This window comes from Aspergillus caelatus, assembly GCF_009193585.1.
Source record: "Aspergillus caelatus strain CBS 763.97 unplaced genomic scaffold BDV27scaffold_443, whole genome shotgun sequence".
NCBI classification, from domain to species: Eukaryota; Fungi; Ascomycota; class Eurotiomycetes; order Eurotiales; family Aspergillaceae; genus Aspergillus; species Aspergillus caelatus.
This window is the reverse complement of record NW_022475706.1, coordinates 1-16,847: the sequence shown is the minus strand read 5'-3', so window position 1 is coordinate 16,847 and position 16,847 is coordinate 1. Positions and strand designations below refer to the sequence as shown.

The window sequence follows — 16,847 nt, the reverse complement described above, 5'->3', positions numbered from 1 at the left end:
AAAAAAAAAAAAACACCCCTTTCCTCAACGGCGAGATAACTTACCCTCTCACCAAGGACCGGGGGTTATCGTTCATCACCTACGAGCAAGCCCGCTTCTGCACCCATCTCAATACCATACATGCTTAGAAGAAAATTATTGCTGTTCATCATCTGGGACTATGATCTATCAACGTGGATCATGTGGCAAATATAGAAGATTGGTTTGTGGAAGCTTCAATGTCTTCATCGCAATAATCAGTTATGAGTGGGAGGCAGGCAGCAGCCAGGACGTTGCGGTGCACTGGCACTTAGTCCAATGAGGGAGGGTCAAAAAGTACCGTGAGAGCATAAGCATATATCGAAGGGGGGTAATTCAAAAAATAGAAATAGAAGTATGAACGAGGATAAAATTGCACTTATTTAGAGGTACCTCACTGCCCGCAGTCATGATATTCCTAGCCACATAATGTGATAGCCTCGATAAATAAGAATTGATATAGCTCATAGTTCATACTAGAAAACTAAATTATAGAAAGAAAAGTAAGTAGATTCCTTATGAGGACAGAATATGCAACGGCGACAAGTGAAAAGAAGAAGTTAGAAGAGCGTTCAATAGTATCGAAAAAAGATAAGATAAGAAAAGAAAAGAAAAGAGAACATTGTTCTTATGTTCTTGGAAGGCCAGGGGCAGTGATTAAAAGACAGCCAATCTGTGTCGACAACCATCCTTTAAATGAAAGTCAACGGCTTAGATACGAAGCCGGTCCCTTGAAATCTAGTTATACCCATCGATTGCAGAGTTATATATATAAAAAAAAAAATAGCACAATACATGCCCTTGGGGTTAGATCCAGCCACTGACCTGTTCATACTATTACAGAATTCGAAGGATTCACGTAACTGTGTTCACTTCTAAGCTTGGGGTCGAAAAGCAATGTAGGGGTTTGCACATTATCCTGGGTTTCATATCACATATACACAACAGCCTTATTTCTGACAAGGCGGTCGAAGAAAGTCACCTATGCAGACAAAAGACCGAGGCTAACCGCCTCAGCACGAACTGTATCAGCAATCTCATCCTGCAACGACTTCCCAGTAGGAGTCCATTCCAGCACCTTGCGAGCGCGCTGAGCGTGCTCCTGCCCATTGGTTCCCCAAAGCACACTACCATGGCCAGAGAGTGTATTCGCCTCAGAGTCACTGATCTCCTTCACAGACGTCGAGCTCAGTCCCAGCTTAGCAGCCTCTTCAGCCACCAGACGGCCAATCTCTGCAAAGTTCTAGAACCCCAGTTAGAATCTCACTCGGTAGAAGAAAAACTGTGAAACTTACAATAGCTCCATTCTCCGCAAAATATATCCCGTTCTCATTCCAGAAAGGACCCTCCTCCCCTGCAACGGCCTTCTCTACCAACGTCACGAAGATCTGACTGACATCGGTAACGTGGACGTTGCTCCAGGTACTAAGACCCCGGCCAACCTGGTAGCCTGTTTTGTTTTGAAGGGTGATGCGCGAGAGTTCCGGGATCTGAACACTTCGCTGTTTGATGGGACCTCTGCCGCGGCCGTAGATGATGGGGGGATAGACAACGGCTGTCTTTGGTGAAAGTGGGGTTTCGGGCAGGTTGAGGATGAAGTGGTCGATGAGACGCTTGGCTGCGTATTGGTGGATCAGGGCCTTGACATCTTGCTCGCCATCAATGTCGCTGTAGATCTTGTCGGAAGGCTCTCCGTAAACGCCCTTTTCGATGTCAGGTGCGGAGAGGAGAGTAGCACCGGATACTTGGATCCAATAGCCTGATGAATGACTTGGTTAGAATCACAAACTCCCATCTTCGATATCCTCATTATTATAGTTGACTCACCAGGCTTCGTACGCTTGGAACTAGTCAGTCCTCGGAAGACCGCCTCCGCACCTTTATTGTTCTGCGCGCTGGCCGCATCTGCAAGGTATCATAGTGATTAGCAAGTAGACGCTTCAAGTAGCGATAGGAAAAACTCACTAACTACCACATCTGCGTTTTGCGCCTCTTCTTCAACTGCAGCTGAATCGAGCTCTCCCTGCACGACGCGGACTTTAGAGTAAGCCTGGGAGATTTTCGCGCCCTTGTCGGCGTCTCGAACAAGGACAGTAATTTCGTACTCGGGGTGCTTTTCGCTCAAGGCATACAGGACATCCCCGCCAATGTAGCCTGATGCGCCAGTTCTAAAATACGGTTAGTCAAACCTCACTATATCTTTCACATCCGTGTAGTTTAATTGCGGCGACGGGGTAACATACAGGAAGATCCGAGTCATGATGCTATACTCAACAATCAAGTGCTGTGAAGTAAAAAGACTAAACAAGCTGTTGACAAGCTATCTTAATTGAATACACAATGTGAAATTAAGGAAACAAAGAGGGGGCACCCCTCCTTGATCCCCTCATCACCTCATCAAACAAAAGCTGGAAATTAAACGGGCAAGTGAATCCGCGGAAAAGGATCAGCGTGATAACGATTTGGATCTCCATCCGCCCCACTCTTCCCAAATGGGACAGTGATTGCTATATTCAGAATTCCAGGACCTGCTGCCAGTTCACGTCTAGTCAGTACTGAATTGAGGGACTCCTGATTCGTCTATACTGAGATGTAATGACCCCGAGATGGTCTGTCTGGGAAAGTTTGCTCGAGAGAGTTCGCGTCTAGTGCTGTGGTCTGACCACAAAAATGTAGCAGCTTCCACGAACTATATATTCTAAATTTCCAAAGCTCCCGTCAGTTGTAGAACTAAGTTTATATACCCCAGATTTTTATTCTTGCCTTCCTCATCGCCTGAAGATTAACATTGGAAAGTGGCAAAATGGCGCACCGTGGAGAGACATTGCACAAGGACATTTCCTGCATCGCAGACCTAAAAGCTGAAGGAAGCAAAAGGCTTCCACGGATGGTCAGAGGTGTGTTTGATCTCTGCCTTTCCAGCCAGGACACAAGCTCATAAGTCCACCACACAGATTACTACAATGAAGGAGCCATGGACCTGATCACGTATGTCAATGGCCACATATCAACCTCCAAATAGACACAAAATATACCTCAACATTACTAACCACACCATATCCCAACATTCAGACTCCGCGAGAACGAAGCAGCCTTCGATCGCTACAAAATCCGTCCCCGGATCCTAATCAACGTCGACCAAATCGACACATCAACAGAGATCTTCGGCACAAAAGTACGTCCCTATTGAACACCAACAACCTCCACCCAAAACTAACAGAATAAATCCAAGGTCGCCTTCCCCCTAGGCTTCAGTCCCGCGGCATCCCAGAAACTCGCCCACCCAGACGGAGAAGTAGCAGCCTCGCGCGCAGCCGCAAAATACAATGTATGCATGGGTCTATCATCGTATTCGAACTACTCGCTTGAAGACGTGGCTGCGCAGGGCTGTGGAAACCCTTATGCGATGCAGATGTGTGTGTTGAAGGATCGCTCGCTTACACTTCAATTGTTGGAGCGTGCTGAAAGTGCGTTTCTCGGTTCTACATCCATTCTATCTATCAACTGATGAATACTTATGTTGAAACTTAGAGGCGGGATACAAGGCCCTATTCCTCTCGGTTGATGTGCCTTTGCTCGGAAAGCGGCTGAATGAGTATCGTAACAATTACACCCTCCCTGAGGATATGTCATGGCCCAATATCCTCAGTCATGGATTGGATACATCTAACCGAACGGACTATGGTAAGTTTATCGGTTAACTCTACCAATTTGGTTTATGAACAAGTCACTGACTGACCCACAAAAAGACCCAAGCCTCGACTGGGAAACTACTATCCCCTGGCTCCGGAAACACACCAAGCTCCAGATCTGGTTGAAAGGAGGTACGTATAGCTTGATGTGCAAGTATAAAACCAAACATACAGCTCACATCACATGCAGTGTACACACCAGAAGACGTTGAGCTCGCCATCCAATATGGTGTTGACGGCGTTATCATCTCGAACCACGGCGGTCGCCAGCTCGATGGAGTCCCCGCGACTCTAGATGCACTAAGAGAATGTGCGCCAGTGGCACAAGGACGGATCCCGCTCGCTGTTGATGGTGGAATTCGGCGAGGCTCGGATATTTTCAAAGCTTTGGCGCTTGGGGCGTCGCATTGCTTTGTGGGACGGATCCCTATTTGGGGGCTTGCGGTATGGTTACTCATTCTATCTTTGGGAATTTGGATTTTTAAAGATGCAGGGGCTGACTTGACTTGTTTTCCTAGTGGAATGGGCAAGAGGGTGTCGAGTTGGCTATCAAGATTTTGTTGCAGGAGTTCCGAATTACCATGGCATTGGCTGGGTAAGTTTTAATATATTCTAGCGTATGATGGGGAGGAGAATGCTAATCTTGACTAGGTGTCGGTCGGTGAAGGAGATCAGAAAGAGTCATTTGTCGGTGCTTAAATCCGATGGACTGTTATCGAAGCTATGATTGAGTTGATATTTGATTCTAGTTGATCATGTGGACAGTATATTATTTGAAGATAATCTTATATTTTAGCATTATTAAGCCATGAACTTTTGATTAATTCTATTCCCGTGCCTATTTTTGGAAACCCAGCAATGCAATGCAATGCAACGAAAGAAATCATTTAGTAGAATAGAACTTACTGGACTGATTAGCATTAAATGCTATTCAAGCCTTACTGCCCAGTCGGGGCAGTCGAACGCGGAAGTGCATCAGAAACATGAGCGCACCCCACAGTGCTGCAGAGAAGAAGGTCAGACGGAGCGCTGCCGCATACGCACCCACAACTATACCAGTATTAGCCCAAGCATATAAATTAGGAAGTGTGAAGAAAGATAGACTTACCCTGTTCTTGGTGGACTGGGTCCAGTTTCACAATAGCCTGGACTGATTTGCGGACGAGAAGGATTATACTTTCCTTTTCGGGCCCTGTAACCATTTCTTCAAGTTGGTATACAAGGGTGTTCTGGAATATCCAACTGCTTGTCGCCACACCCATCACCGAGCCCAAATTTCTCCACAGGCCCAAGGTTGTGGTGGCCACGGCCTGTTCATCCGGATCACTGGTGGCGAGAACGGAGACCATCAACGAAGGAAAAGCGAACCCCTGTCCAAAGCTTGCGAGCGAAACACATAACATGGCAACTACATCGGGGGTGCCCATACCAAGGGTGGATGCCGCGAGGCCTCCCAGCAGGAGACAAACATCACCAATGATCACGGTTGGCTTCAGTCGTTTGGTCCATGTGATGATGAAGCCAGTCGAGACGCTCGAAACCGTCACGGCGAGGGTGGACGCTACCAGTCTGAGACCCGAGTCAGTTGGACTAGCGAGTTTGACTGCCTGGAAATACAACGGAGCGTTGAAGATCATTGTGTTGACAGCAATAGACCCAAAGAAGTTACCAAAAATAAGGTTGGCGCAGGGCTGCTTCGACAGGAGCGATATCGGCATCACGGCCCGCTCCACGGTCCGCTCATATCGTACGAAGATCACAGCTAAGATGAGAGATAGAACCAAAGACGAAATGACCAAGGGGTGAGACCAGCTGAGCACATTACCGCCCAAATTTAGACCCATAATCAACGAGGTCACACCGACTACCAAGATGAACGAGCCCACCAGGTCAATGTTCTTGAGCAGCTGCAAGAAAGTCATCCGTTCCGTCTTCGCCCTCTTCAGGCCCAAATCGGCTGGGGTGGTCCAGGCTGCCACGAGGAAATAAACGAAAATGAAAGGCAGCTGCACGAAGAACGCACCTCTCCACCCTACGTGGTCACAGAGAAACCCGCCAAATGCCAATCCCAGGCAGCCTCCCACGCCCAGACACAGATTGATGTAGGACTGGTAGACTCCGCGGTATTCGATGCGAACCAAATCGCTCGACAAAATCATACCCATGGAGAAGACACCCCCGGCTCCAAGCCCGCAGAAGGCTCGGGCCGCTATAAAGCTCCCGATACTCTGGGCCATGCCACACCATGCGGTGGTGAGGAAGAAGACGGCAATAGCGAAAAGATATACCGGCTTCCTGCCAAAGGTGTCGGATACGCGGCCGAACAAGGGAAGAAAAGCGGTTGAAGTCAGAAGGAAAGCTGTTGACAGCCACGATGCAGAGTTTGAGGCATGGAAATGGGATGTTATGACGGGGTGACTTGACGCCATTAAAGTCGAGTCGAAGAATCCAATAATGTATCCCATTTGGACCCCGCCGAAAATTAGCCAGAACCTCGTCGGGGAGACATTGATAAATCGAGAGGCATAACCGGTAGATTCACTCGGAGACTTGCCTTCGGGATCTACCGCTGCTTTCTTGGAGGCTGTCCCAGCCGAAGGAATTCTTTCAAGATTCGGTTCGATTTCCAGTCCCTGGTTTATGGAAGTGACTCTAGAGAGGGTGATCACAGGCTCCTCATCATCGGAAGTGTATGGTGTGGATGAATCACCCGTCTCTAGAGCGTTGTTGCTATGCTCACTAGAGTAGTTTGTATGAGATTGTTCATGATTGAGGAGAGGAGTTGACTCATTGACGCCAACACGTGATGATTGCGGGTTTTCATGCATCCCTCTAGGAAAGTGGTGGAGGTGAGAAAATGTACTGGTTAAGAAGGGAAAACTTTTTTCTTTTTTCTTTTTTTTTTTTAAAAAAAAATCCGTCTAGACAGTAATAAATTGACCTTCTGAAATCTTTTCAGACTTTGGAGTTAAAAGTATAAAATCATCTCAAGAATAAAGTCGCTCGTGGGTTGCTACAGTCTAGTTAAATAGGAGAAAATCTTGGTCGCAATAGGCTTTTCAGTCCAGAAATTTTTATAGTCGAGGCAGTACGATGGGAAAGACGCTAATGCAGTGAGTTGGAGTCAGTGTTGTGACTCGAGCCAACCCTGTTCCAGTGGGGTTCCTTCGGCTCTCCACTCGGCTGTGGAAAGACGGAATGGTTGAATTTCTCTCTCCATTGAATCACTCATTGCACGTTATAAGGTTCAGATGTTGTGAGTCAACTCCGAAATGTATGCTGAGGATCGATAATCCCATCTCCCCTTTCCCCTCCATACAGAAGAAGAAGACCGAAAAAACATCAAGACGGCCGAGGCTAATGAAAATGCCGCATGCATGTCGCTGCACTGACGGTATTTCAACCCCTCATTTGGTACTGATAAGTACGGCCTGTTGATAAATCTGTGACCCACTTTGTCTTTCTTACCTTACATTGATTGTCTTAGTCTCTTTTCTTCTATTCCGCTGCGACCTGTCTATGGTCAGATTGGGACCTGATGACCAAAATGCCCCCGGAATTGTGTCATCCGCACCAAGTGTTCATGCATCCATACGAAGTATATTGCCGCTTTCCCACTGGTTGACTTCCCCGTGTAGCCCCATCGAGTCCCCAAAGGCGCAGCGCTAGGGCTGTCTTTTCCGACTTGCCGCTTTCTCAAGACGAGTACAACATTTGGCGATACAAAGGCTAAGATAGATAGACAGGGGAGCCCCTTGGCAACTATCATTAAGGAGGTCCTAATCTGCTGTCATATGAATTACGTTAGAAATCGGCTGCACCACAGTTTGAAAGACAGCTAGGGAATTGAGATCGGATTAGAGTCCGGCATCCCATGCGTTCGGATAGTACTCCGGAAACGCACTGACTTCGCGATGATCGTCCAATAGACCAAGTATTTAACATTCCGATGTCCCGGGGAAAAAAAAGCAAAGGCTACAGAAATGAGCCAAAGGAGCAGGATCACAATACCAGAATCCTATAAGAAATACCCAGGCAGCCACCTTGAACTCGTAAGATTTGCCTGATCGAAAAGGCGGTGGGGCCCAGGCGTACCTTTGATCTGATAAGAAATGACTCAACTAACTAGATACACTTTCCCATATACTCCTCCAAAACTCGTTTACCGCGTAGGAAGCTGCAAATCATTGGCTTTAGGAATTTCTTGATACTACCTTGATCTATCTTCAGACATCACGCCCTACCCTGTGACCTCGCCATCATCGCTGTGATCTCACCCTCGCCGCCACAATGCGCCCCCCGCTCCGGATTGCCATTCTTGAATGTGACACTCCAGTAGAAAGCGTGGACAAAAGGTACAATGGCTATTACGGGCTATTCACTCAACTTTTCCGCGAATGCGCCAAGTCCCTGGGATTAGATCCCGAAACTGGCCTTGATATTACTCGGTGGGACGTTGTGCATGCGCAAGAGTACCCTAAGTTGGAGGATATAGATGCGATCGTGCAGACAGGATCCAGTGAGTTCCCTTAGTGTACCAGAGCACTGGACCTATACATATGCCGCTTTATACACTGATAACGTACCCTCCATTCCGCATTGTGCTAACTCGTCGTATCTTAGAACATGACTCTTTCGAAAACGACCCCTGGATTCTTAAACTAGTCGAATACACTAAGAAAGCCCTTGAAGACCACCGTGTAAAAGTCCTCGGCATCTGCTTCGGACACCAGATCATCGGCCGCGCACTTGGCGTCAAAGTCGGCCGCGGCAATGCCGGCTGGGAGCTTGCCGTCTGCGACATGGACCTGACAGATCAAGGGAAGAAACTCTTCGGAAAGGATAAACTGGTACGCAGTGCACCCTTATGGCTATTCGCCTTTATAATCTGCCTCAAACATTCAATCCATACAACTACCACCTTTTCCATGCACCCAATATCTTTACTACCTCCCATTCTAACAATGTGACATCATAGCGCATCCACCAAATGCACCGCGACATCGTCTTCAACTGTCCCACGAACGTGATTCCACTCGGTTCCTCACCCAACTGCGCCGTACAGGGCATGTTCCTGCCGGGCAAATTTATCACAGTCCAGGGTCATCCGGAATACAACGGGTTTATCGTTAGCGAGATCGTCAACAAACGGGCCCGAGCTGGCATTTTCCCGAAAGAGCAGAGTGATGATGCATTGGCGAGGGTGGACCTGGCGCATGATGGGTTCGATATTTTGGTCGTTTTCTTGCGGTTCTTGCTTGGGGAGGTGGAGTAGATACCCGTCTGCTGGAATCAACTGCTGGACGGCTGGACTGTGGCATAGGTTCCTTTTCACCTAGACTTCTCTATAGAGATGGAATATAGAGAAGATGAATGATTGTATATATATTTTGGGCACATACATTCTATTCTTCAATAAAAATAGATCCTTAATCTTGATTGACGACTATAAAGCACGCCAATAGACCAACGCAATGCAGTCAAGGTAGACACTCTACCCACAAGCATAACCCATGCAAGTAAACATACCGCAAATCAGGTATATAGCAAATAGTGACACAAACAACGCCCCAATTAATCCTAAGCAAAACCAAACCCAACCCAAGACAAAACTCCCCTAATCGAAAGAAATGAAACAATCATCACCCACTAGCACTCGGATCCTCCCTCTCCAAAAATGACGGATCCATCTCAACCTTCCTCTCAAACTTAGACCACCAATCCCGGAAAGCCTTCAACGGCACCGCATCCTGATCACTTGAGGCAAAGCTCGCCAGGAAGTTAAACGCATTCCCGATAATCCGCTGCGCGAGCACCTTCGTCGTAATCTGTCTCGTCTGCCGGACTAGCTGGCCCGAGGTGCCTTTTTCTGCCTCGAGGGCTTCGAGCTGCGGTGCGACGGTTGCGATGGGTTCGAGTGAGATGCCCAATGTTGCTGTCATACCCAATTGGAGGTTTGGGGGTGGGGATGTGGGGAGGATTGACGAGGGTTTTTCGTTGGCGAGGGCGCCGATGAAGCGGAAGCCGTTGGGGTCGGAGGGGAATTGGATGTAGATTGCGGCGGCTGTGTCTGGGGGCAGGACAGTGCCGGGGAGGAGGAAGACGACGATGTCGGAGAGGTCTGGGGTGAGGGGGATTGTGAAGGCGAATTTGGTGGATTGGCCGTTGGGTTGGGGGTCGACTGGGACGATGTCTGTGAGGCAGGGTCTGCCTGGGATTATGACGGAGAACATCGCGGCGGAGGGGGGCGAGAGTAAATAGTTTGGCAGTTAGAACAATGCGATAAACAAATGCAAGTGGGGTATCTTGATGGTTGGAAGTCAAAGAATGAATGAATGGATGATGATTAGAATGGTTAATAGTTTGGTTATAGAGGCAATTGGGGGAAACGATGCATTGTTAAGCTGTGTAAGAAAGAACGATCGTAGTAGCTACTGGAGCTGGTGAGAATTTCCCTGGGGGTTCCATATGATAGAATCGCAAAGAAAAGCTTGGTGACGAAATCGTCCGCCTGCCCTTATCGATAAGGGCTGTGGACCAGCCTAACCTGTTACGGTGTCTGGGTTCATTCAGCTGGTCACTGGTTTTCTGAGACACATTGTTTTGCATGTACTGTATGCATGCATAGTTGGCTTTTAATTTACACTAGACGTGGTTACATACACTATGACCAAATCTAACCTGGAACTGGTTGATGAATGCGATAAGTACTCGGTCCCTTCTTTTCTTTTTATTATCAATTACCAACATTCCAGAACAGATTCCCATATTACGAAGACAACCCCGCATTTTATGCAGCCCACCTGAAGAAACACCACGCCTTCAAGGTCAATGGTTGCGATGCGGTATTGGGATACATACTCAACTGGGCCGTCACCCAGTTCCGCTGGCCCGCCGAACACTGGGTGGTGGACCCTACAAGCCAAACCGTCACACTGAACACTGCTGCAGATGCAACCCCAGAACAGCGCAGTAATGTCATGGCTGAGACCCTTGAAGCAGAGGCCAAACGGGGAAACTTTGAGATCCTAAAGGGGTGGCGGAACGAGAAGTACCCCATCTATGCTCCTGGGGGTAAGTTCTTGCTTGAGATGGAACGATGTGCCAGCCCGTTGTTTGGCATTGTGTCGTACGGTGTGCACGCCACTTGTTATGTGGAAGACGAGCAAGGTATGCAGTTCTGGGTGCCCAGGCGCGCAAAGACCAAGCAAACATACCCTAGCATGCTTGATAATTCCGTGGCCGGTGGAATGAGCACCAGCGAACGTCCCTTTGAATGCCTTGTTCGCGAAGCAGAGGAAGAGGCATCCCTGCCTGGGGACGTCGTCAGGGCCACTGCCAAGTCAGTAGGTTGTGTTTCGTATTTCTATGTGCGGGACTCTCGGGCCGGAGGCGAAGTCGATCTGCTACAACCAGAGGTAGAGTATGTCTACGACATCAAGCTTAGCCGGGACATTGTCCCAAGTCCCAGTGACGGCGAAGTGGAAGAATTTAAGCTGTATACCGTCGAAGAAACAAAGAAGGCTCTAGCGAACGGGGAGTTCAAGCCCAATTGCGCAGTCGTCTTCATTGATTTCTTCATCAGACATGGCATCTTGACCCCCGAGAATGAACCCGACTATTTCCAGATTCTAACGAGGATGCACCGCCGCTTTGAATTCCCAACAGCGTCACATTTCGCAAACTGAGCGGCTACCAATCTCGAATTAATTGGTAGATGAGAACACATGCTGAGAATTGTTTGATATTCTATTGATATACCCAATCACCAATCAAACGCCGACGCTGCAACCAAACATCCCAATTAATGCAAACTTTTCTGTCAGTCCGAAGGTCGACCCCGGACACAGATACCCATGAATTCTCGATACGAAGTGTTGATGGGATGATATCTTTCCTCGTTTCCTTCATTTCTTCAGAAGTAGATACACATAGTCGATCCTCAAGGGCGCCAGCTTCTTGTAGGGTCCTTCAAGATAGAGCAACAGTCCACCGAAAGAGATGAAAACCGCCCTGTTAGTGGTATCAATTAGCCGATGGCCCCGGTATTGGATCGCTATGCGCATGCGACCAGGCAGATCCAAGTACCATGAAGGTCTACTTACATGTTTCCTTGAGTAGTTCCCTCCTCAAAACGGTAGACCTTTCCATGGCAAACATAATCGTAGTCGTTTGCCAGGGTCTGCTCGCCCATACCGACCTCTCTCCAGCCCTTCGAGCCAGTGTCTTCCTTGCCGTCCAAGGAAAGGGTCGAAGCGAGAGCCATAGATACGGACTCCCCAGTCGTGCAGGGATAGAGCTCAGTGTTGACATCGAGAGTAAAGGTAGAGGTGTGATCAGAGGACGTGCAGGTCAGGCGAGAAACGCGATCGTATTTCTGCTGGTTGACACCAGTGATGGTGAAGGTGTCTTCGAAAAGCAATGGGTCCGACATGATTGCGACAATGTAGCGAGAGATCAAATATCTCGGCGAATTCGAACAGTATATAACGAAGGAATTGCTGAAGAGTCGCAAGTTCACAGAGTTGGGGGAAGTGGTAGAAGGTTCAATTGACGGGACGCGGCCGAAAACTGCAAAAGGAATCGCCGCAGCTTTTTTGCTCGACTTTTTAGCGCACTGCCGCTTTTACTCCGCCCGGAAGCTGCCCCGCAGCCATTCCTCAAAAAAAGTATTCAAGAGCAACAACACCTTCACAAGTCAACTACAGCACAGGATGTCCTTTCGCAAAAGAAATATTGGCCTGTCAACAGGCGTCGATCGCGCCTCTGCTCTCAATTCTACTGCGCAACCGCAGCAAGCCGCGGCTGCCCCAGAAACAAATCCCGGAATCCGACCCTCCCCCGACGATGGGCGTCCGACTACTTCGACAGGTAGCCGATCGCTGGATAACCTCCTAGCTGGACACGGCGGGCTTCCCATTGGAAAGACTCTCTTGATTGAAGAGAATGGAACTACAGATTTCGCAGGCGCATTGTTACGGTACTATGCAGCTGAAGGTGTTGTACAGGACCAAAAGGTTCACGTTGTCGGCATGCCTGAGCAATGGGGCAGAAGCCTTCCTGGTTTGATAGGTCCTGCGGATACCGCAGATGAGAAACCAGCCAAGCGAAAGGGAGAGCGCATGAAGATTGCCTGGAGGTATGAGCGTCTCGGGGAGTTTGGGGCCGGGGTCGCTGGGTCAAGAGGTAAGGCATGAAATGCTATCTACAAAAACTGGGTGAAACACAAATGAGCCTAACAGATGCAGCGCCCGTCGCAACCACAGGAGATCAAGCTTCGCCCGCAGCGAACGGAGATCAGGCTCAGCAGCCAGCATTTTGTCATGCTTTCGACCTCACCAAACGTCTAACCCACCCATCCATCGCGAATATCCACTATATCCCACTTGCCCGCACAAATGAACCCCTCCTCATCTCAATCCATAAGCGACTTCAAGCCGCCATCGCCCAAAGTCCCCCCAACACGGTCCATCGCATTATCATACCTTCTTTGCTCAACCCCACGCTCTACTCTCCCGAGGCCAGCCAGCCCGAAACCATTCTGCCGTTTCTTCACTCGCTAAAGGCTTTGATGAGCGCACCCTCTGCGCGTGTCACAGCTATGATAACAATGCCTCTGTCCCTGTTTCCCCGCTCCTCGGGGCTTGTGCGATGGGTCGAACTTCTGAACGATGGTGTTATCGAGCTCTGTCCTTTTCCCCATTCTGCAGATGCCCTCGCAACCTCAGGCGCTGCGACAGCCGGTGAAGAGCCACCGCAAGGCGTGCTCAAAACCCATCGACTGCCTGTGCTACACGAACGGGGCGGAGGTAGTGATCAGAACGTTGGACAAGACTGGGCGTTTACTCTCAGCAGACGGAAGTTCGAAATTAAGCCTTTCAGTCTACCGCCGGCCGAAGGGGACAAGGAAGCCCAAGAAGGCGCGGGTCCAGGCGGGATGCCAAAAAAGGCGGATCTAGAATTTTAAGCTGACGCTGCTATGTTGAATGAGGGTGAAGGAAGTCCGCAAATCATTCTTCGTGGTCCGAATCTCTCAGCATATTCTCCAGTTCGATTTGTTCGGACATAGCGGGCCCGGAGCCAGCCATTCCTCGGAGATAGTCCCTTCCGTAGCCATCCATGCCCTCTCTGAGTGAGTCCCGCGTGAACCGAGAACGAAGGCGACTCCCTAGGCAAGACGATAGAGCAAGCCACGCTCCGAGGTGTCAACAATGGAGACCCGCTAGCGGTGGGGGAGTCACTTACCTAGGAATAGAAGGAGAGGCGCAAAGAACACCAAAAAGAGGAGTAAAAGGAAATTCATCCCGGCCACAGCTGGTCGTGTTACCAATATGCTAGCATAGGATAGAAGAGTAATAGAGGTTTCTTGTTTGGGCTGATCAGCAGTGCCGCTCCAGGCTTAGCGCAGCCATCTATGACACGTGATGCTGTATTGCTTGTTCCAGCGAGCTTTCCCTGATAGTCAGACTGATGCTTCTTCAACCCCAGCCGTCATCGGATCTATCCGATGAGGCTATACTCCAATTTCAACAGCAAGCTGCAGTGACAGGTGACGGGTCCTGCTCTCCAGTCTCTATGACGGGAAAATGCTGCCTCAGGCATAGAGAGCCCACCTTTCCATGCGACTAACGCGAAGAGGAAAGGCTCCGTCAGGGTTTAGCTTTTAAGAGCTTCTTCGCCCACCAAAATTTACATTTTCTCCCATCTCTTAAGACACACTGCCGCAATTGAATAGCTCTGGTTTTGCTGGCCAAGTTCCAGAGCATCTCTTCGTCTTGTCATGTACTCTTGTATTTGATGGTAAGTTACTATTTCTACTTTCTTAATATTGCCTGTCTTTGCATGATTATACAAATACTATAATCTGTCAATCCCCTGAAGCTCACTAAAATATCTCATTAATCGAGCATATGTGATTGAGAAATGTATCGAAAATGACTTGCATTCCTTATTTACCATGTTGATCTTGCATGTTTTGTGCGGAGCAATAAGCTAACATCAAGATCTGGTTATAGCAGTGCAATTGATAAACTTGAACATCTTCACACATAAACAAAATGGCTACGAAGCCCACCCTTCCCATCCCGATCTCGTATATCGCGGGTAACTACTATCTTTTCTCTATTGATGCCGTCACGTATTTGAGACGGGAGCATCACATCTGTGGTGTTCTGATTGGCACTCTGCCGCAAATCCCACAACAAAATGTCTTCCTGGGATTGCCGCTGGAGCTAATGCCGGAGGAGGCGATGCTGCTGGTGGAGAAAGGTGTAGCTTGCATTGTAGACGAGGTAAAAGTTCAGAACCAAGGCATGAAAGCCCTTATGGAGGCAGATCGCCAGAAGTATCTCCGTGAGCTAGAATCCCAAGGCCTCCAAGCTATGCGGCTGCAAGCCAGCCGGAAAGAGCAACAGAGAGAGAAAACGTTAAAGAAATTAGAAGAAAAGAAAGCCAAAGCTGCCAAATCAAAGAAATCCTCTGAGGATCCTGAACCCGCACCTGCTGTCGCTAATGGGCCTAAGGATGACCCATTGGTGGACCTCTTTGCAGACAGTCAAACGTCAAGCCATAGTCAATCCACCTCTCGACGTACTTCGACGACTGTCGCCCCGGAGAATGCCATGGGTGTCACGCCCGCAACGGCCCGTCCACCTCTCCCAGCGGAGCCCTCTGCTGAGCAGCTGCTGCCAATGCCTCAGGTTCCCTCGTCTTATCCCTTGTTCGCTCATCTTCATGCCGAGGGTTATTTCCTGTCCCCCGGTCTTCGATTCGGCTGCCAGTATCTTGCCTATCCGGGTGATCCCTTACGATTCCACTCTCATTTCTTGGTTGTCTCCGCCGAATGGGACGAAGAGTTCGATTTGATGGACATTATCGCCGGGGGTCGATTGGGTACTGGCGTGAAGAAGGGATTTATGATTGGAGGTGCTGAGAAGAAGAACACTGCCGATGAAGAGAGTGTGAGGACTTTCAGCATTGAGTGGGCAGGAATGTGAGATTATTGGCCTGAATTATCAGACTTTGACGGACTAGTCTTATGCTGCACATTGGCGATGCGGATATTCGTTCAGCAGATACGCTGTATGGAACGTGTGCCGTGGCCCTCGACGCTTCCTGGTGGAAGATGTCCCACCAACGGAAACGCCGCTGTTGATGCTTGATATACGTAGCCTACGAATACTATGGTTGTCGGTGAACATCCGTACTGGCGACCAATGCAAGCATACATGTGCTTGGCCGGGGTTAGTGGCATATGCTAACAGCTCGGTCTCGCCATTTGGCCCAGGGCACAGCCCTTTGACGATGCGACTTGTTATCAAGTCGAGTGTCAGGTCTCATATATGGCTGTCATAAGAGACTCACTATCAAATTGAAGTTCGACCATATCCTATGAACTCGAGAAGCAATTTTCTAGCTTAAATGATACCCATTGAATCACCTCAATAGCATGTGCGTTTGAATACTGGCTAATTGCCCAATCATAGCTCACGTCCTGTAGCATATGTAAGAGACAAGCTCAACATAAGTCTAGGAAAAGTAGATTTGTGGCCGTCGAGGCGCAGCATCTCTACTTTCGACAGTATAGTCCGAAGTAGGTTTGATGCCAATGGACGGCATGACAGGAGGCCGGAGGCTTGGTCCATGTTTGAGGGCAATGCGCAGGCGACGCCAGGAATCCTCTCCCATATCGACTGGCGCCAGTATTCTTTCGTGGCTGGCATCATTCCCTCAGCATCCGCGTTCCATTGCCAGCATGACTGCCGAATAAGCGCCGTCCTTTCGCTAGGCCTATCCCATCATAGAGTGTCGTCAATATTATAGAGTTATAAGCGATAGTATGACACCATCAATCAAAGATAGTCCACATTGCGCCACTTGAACTTCTTGTTTGCACGATCAACCGGCCGATTCAGAAACTGACTCCCATGAAGCTCAAAAGTAAGCTCCTTCCTAGAGCCGGAACCAGCATCTGTACTTGCGTCCTCCATCACATCCATCTCATCCTGACCAGGTGCAGATAGCGGTACCCGAAAGCGAAAAATCGTCTGTTCCTTCGGCAAAGCTATTGAAACCACCACCAATGTTAGCCTCACCAAACCCATACGCAGATAAAGAAGAAAATTATAAAAAACAAAA

The 16,847-nt window shown here is 48.8% G+C and overlaps 10 protein-coding genes across 10 annotated transcripts; 6 read left to right on the top strand and 4 right to left on the bottom strand.

The window, feature by feature from the left end:
* Positions 1-1,000: 1,000 nt before the first annotated feature.
* Positions 1,001-2,278, bottom strand: BDV27DRAFT_164451 (uncharacterized protein; the record flags this gene model as incomplete). The annotated part of the gene is made up of 5 exons (XM_032073691.1): positions 1,001-1,261; positions 1,314-1,777; positions 1,846-1,923; positions 1,984-2,186; positions 2,262-2,278. 5 exons carry the CDS (start codon positions 2,276-2,278, stop codon positions 1,001-1,003), a joined length of 1,023 nt encoding a protein of 340 aa, XP_031920600.1.
* Positions 2,279-2,821: 543 nt separating this feature from the next.
* On the top strand, positions 2,822-4,437 carry BDV27DRAFT_164450 (alpha-hydroxy acid oxidase; the record flags this gene model as incomplete). The annotated part of the gene is made up of 9 exons (XM_032073690.1): positions 2,822-2,915; positions 2,973-3,006; positions 3,091-3,193; positions 3,251-3,485; positions 3,550-3,702; positions 3,768-3,842; positions 3,901-4,154; positions 4,229-4,305; positions 4,362-4,437. 9 exons carry the CDS (start codon positions 2,822-2,824, stop codon positions 4,435-4,437), a joined length of 1,101 nt encoding a protein of 366 aa, XP_031920599.1.
* Positions 4,438-4,529: 92 nt separating this feature from the next.
* BDV27DRAFT_139215 (putative MFS multidrug transporter) lies at positions 4,530-6,661 on the bottom strand. The gene is made up of 2 exons (XM_032069404.1): positions 4,819-6,661; positions 4,530-4,760 (listed from the first exon to the last, which is right to left on the bottom strand). Exons 1-2 carry the CDS (start codon positions 6,536-6,538, stop codon positions 4,642-4,644), a joined length of 1,839 nt encoding a protein of 612 aa, XP_031920598.1. The 5' UTR covers positions 6,539-6,661; the 3' UTR covers positions 4,530-4,641.
* Positions 6,662-6,948: 287 nt separating this feature from the next.
* Positions 6,949-7,690, top strand: BDV27DRAFT_139214 (uncharacterized protein). Its single transcript, XM_032069403.1, has 2 exons — positions 6,949-7,134; positions 7,198-7,690. Exons 1-2 carry the CDS (start codon positions 6,987-6,989, stop codon positions 7,377-7,379), a joined length of 330 nt encoding a protein of 109 aa, XP_031920597.1. The 5' UTR covers positions 6,949-6,986; the 3' UTR covers positions 7,380-7,690.
* A 42-nt stretch (positions 7,691-7,732) lies between these two features.
* Positions 7,733-9,086, top strand: BDV27DRAFT_139212 (type 1 glutamine amidotransferase). Its single transcript, XM_032069402.1, has 3 exons — positions 7,733-8,229; positions 8,334-8,560; positions 8,689-9,086. Exons 1-3 carry the CDS (start codon positions 8,001-8,003, stop codon positions 8,983-8,985), a joined length of 753 nt encoding a protein of 250 aa, XP_031920596.1. The 5' UTR covers positions 7,733-8,000; the 3' UTR covers positions 8,986-9,086.
* On the bottom strand, positions 9,087-10,152 carry BDV27DRAFT_139210 (OPI10 family protein). Its single transcript, XM_032069401.1, has one exon. It carries the CDS (start codon positions 9,941-9,943, stop codon positions 9,353-9,355), a length of 591 nt encoding a protein of 196 aa, XP_031920595.1. The 5' UTR covers positions 9,944-10,152; the 3' UTR covers positions 9,087-9,352.
* Positions 10,153-10,322: 170 nt separating this feature from the next.
* On the top strand, positions 10,323-11,723 carry BDV27DRAFT_84890 (thiamine pyrophosphokinase-related protein). Its single transcript, XM_032077771.1, has 2 exons — positions 10,323-10,417; positions 10,471-11,723. Exons 1-2 carry the CDS (start codon positions 10,377-10,379, stop codon positions 11,396-11,398), a joined length of 969 nt encoding a protein of 322 aa, XP_031920594.1. The 5' UTR covers positions 10,323-10,376; the 3' UTR covers positions 11,399-11,723.
* Positions 11,508-12,321, bottom strand: BDV27DRAFT_84884 (DNA-directed RNA polymerase core subunit RPB8). The gene is made up of 2 exons (XM_032077769.1): positions 11,816-12,321; positions 11,508-11,723 (listed from the first exon to the last, which is right to left on the bottom strand). Exons 1-2 carry the CDS (start codon positions 12,142-12,144, stop codon positions 11,618-11,620), a joined length of 435 nt encoding a protein of 144 aa, XP_031920593.1. The 5' UTR covers positions 12,145-12,321; the 3' UTR covers positions 11,508-11,617.
* On the top strand, positions 12,299-14,258 carry BDV27DRAFT_139207 (elongator complex protein 4). Its single transcript, XM_032069400.1, has 2 exons — positions 12,299-12,896; positions 12,959-14,258. The coding sequence occupies exons 1-2, from the start codon at positions 12,425-12,427 to the stop codon at positions 13,675-13,677; spliced, it is 1,191 nt and encodes a 396-aa protein (XP_031920592.1). The 5' UTR covers positions 12,299-12,424; the 3' UTR covers positions 13,678-14,258.
* A 466-nt stretch (positions 14,259-14,724) lies between these two features.
* BDV27DRAFT_84887 (tRNA splicing endonuclease subunit SEN34) lies at positions 14,725-15,742 on the top strand. The gene has a single exon (XM_032077770.1). The coding sequence runs from the start codon at positions 14,768-14,770 to the stop codon at positions 15,704-15,706; it is 939 nt and encodes a 312-aa protein (XP_031920591.1). The 5' UTR covers positions 14,725-14,767; the 3' UTR covers positions 15,707-15,742.
* Positions 15,743-16,847: the final 1,105 nt, after the last annotated feature.

Coding starts and splice junctions, on each gene's coding strand:
- BDV27DRAFT_139215 (XM_032069404.1), bottom strand. CDS start 6,538: ATGCATGAAAACCCGCAATCATCACGTGTTGGCGTCAATGAGTCAACT. Junction 4,761..4,818: donor CCCAGTCCACCAAGAACAGG/GTAAGTCTATCT, acceptor ATACTGGTATAG/TTGTGGGTGCGTATGCGGCA.
- BDV27DRAFT_139212 (XM_032069402.1), top strand. CDS start 8,001: ATGCGCCCCCCGCTCCGGATTGCCATTCTTGAATGTGACACTCCAGTA. Junction 8,230..8,333: donor GATCGTGCAGACAGGATCCA/GTGAGTTCCCTT, acceptor GTCGTATCTTAG/AACATGACTCTTTCGAAAAC. Junction 8,561..8,688: donor TCTTCGGAAAGGATAAACTG/GTACGCAGTGCA, acceptor GTGACATCATAG/CGCATCCACCAAATGCACCG.
- BDV27DRAFT_139210 (XM_032069401.1), bottom strand. CDS start 9,943: ATGTTCTCCGTCATAATCCCAGGCAGACCCTGCCTCACAGACATCGTC.
- BDV27DRAFT_139207 (XM_032069400.1), top strand. CDS start 12,425: ATGTCCTTTCGCAAAAGAAATATTGGCCTGTCAACAGGCGTCGATCGC. Junction 12,897..12,958: donor CGGGGTCGCTGGGTCAAGAG/GTAAGGCATGAA, acceptor TAACAGATGCAG/CGCCCGTCGCAACCACAGGA.
- BDV27DRAFT_84890 (XM_032077771.1), top strand. CDS start 10,377: ATGACCAAATCTAACCTGGAACTGGTTGATGAATGCGATAA. Junction 10,418..10,470: donor CTGGTTGATGAATGCGATAA/GTACTCGGTCCC, acceptor ATTCCAGAACAG/ATTCCCATATTACGAAGACA.
- BDV27DRAFT_84887 (XM_032077770.1), top strand. CDS start 14,768: ATGGCTACGAAGCCCACCCTTCCCATCCCGATCTCGTATATCGCGGGT.
- BDV27DRAFT_139214 (XM_032069403.1), top strand. CDS start 6,987: ATGCTGAGGATCGATAATCCCATCTCCCCTTTCCCCTCCATACAGAAG. Junction 7,135..7,197: donor CCCTCATTTGGTACTGATAA/GTACGGCCTGTT, acceptor TGATTGTCTTAG/TCTCTTTTCTTCTATTCCGC.
- BDV27DRAFT_84884 (XM_032077769.1), bottom strand. CDS start 12,144: ATGTCGGACCCATTGCTTTTCGAAGACACCTTCACCATCACTGGTGTC. Junction 11,724..11,815: donor GGAACTACTCAAGGAAACAT/GTAAGTAGACCT, acceptor TACCACTAACAG/GGCGGTTTTCATCTCTTTCG.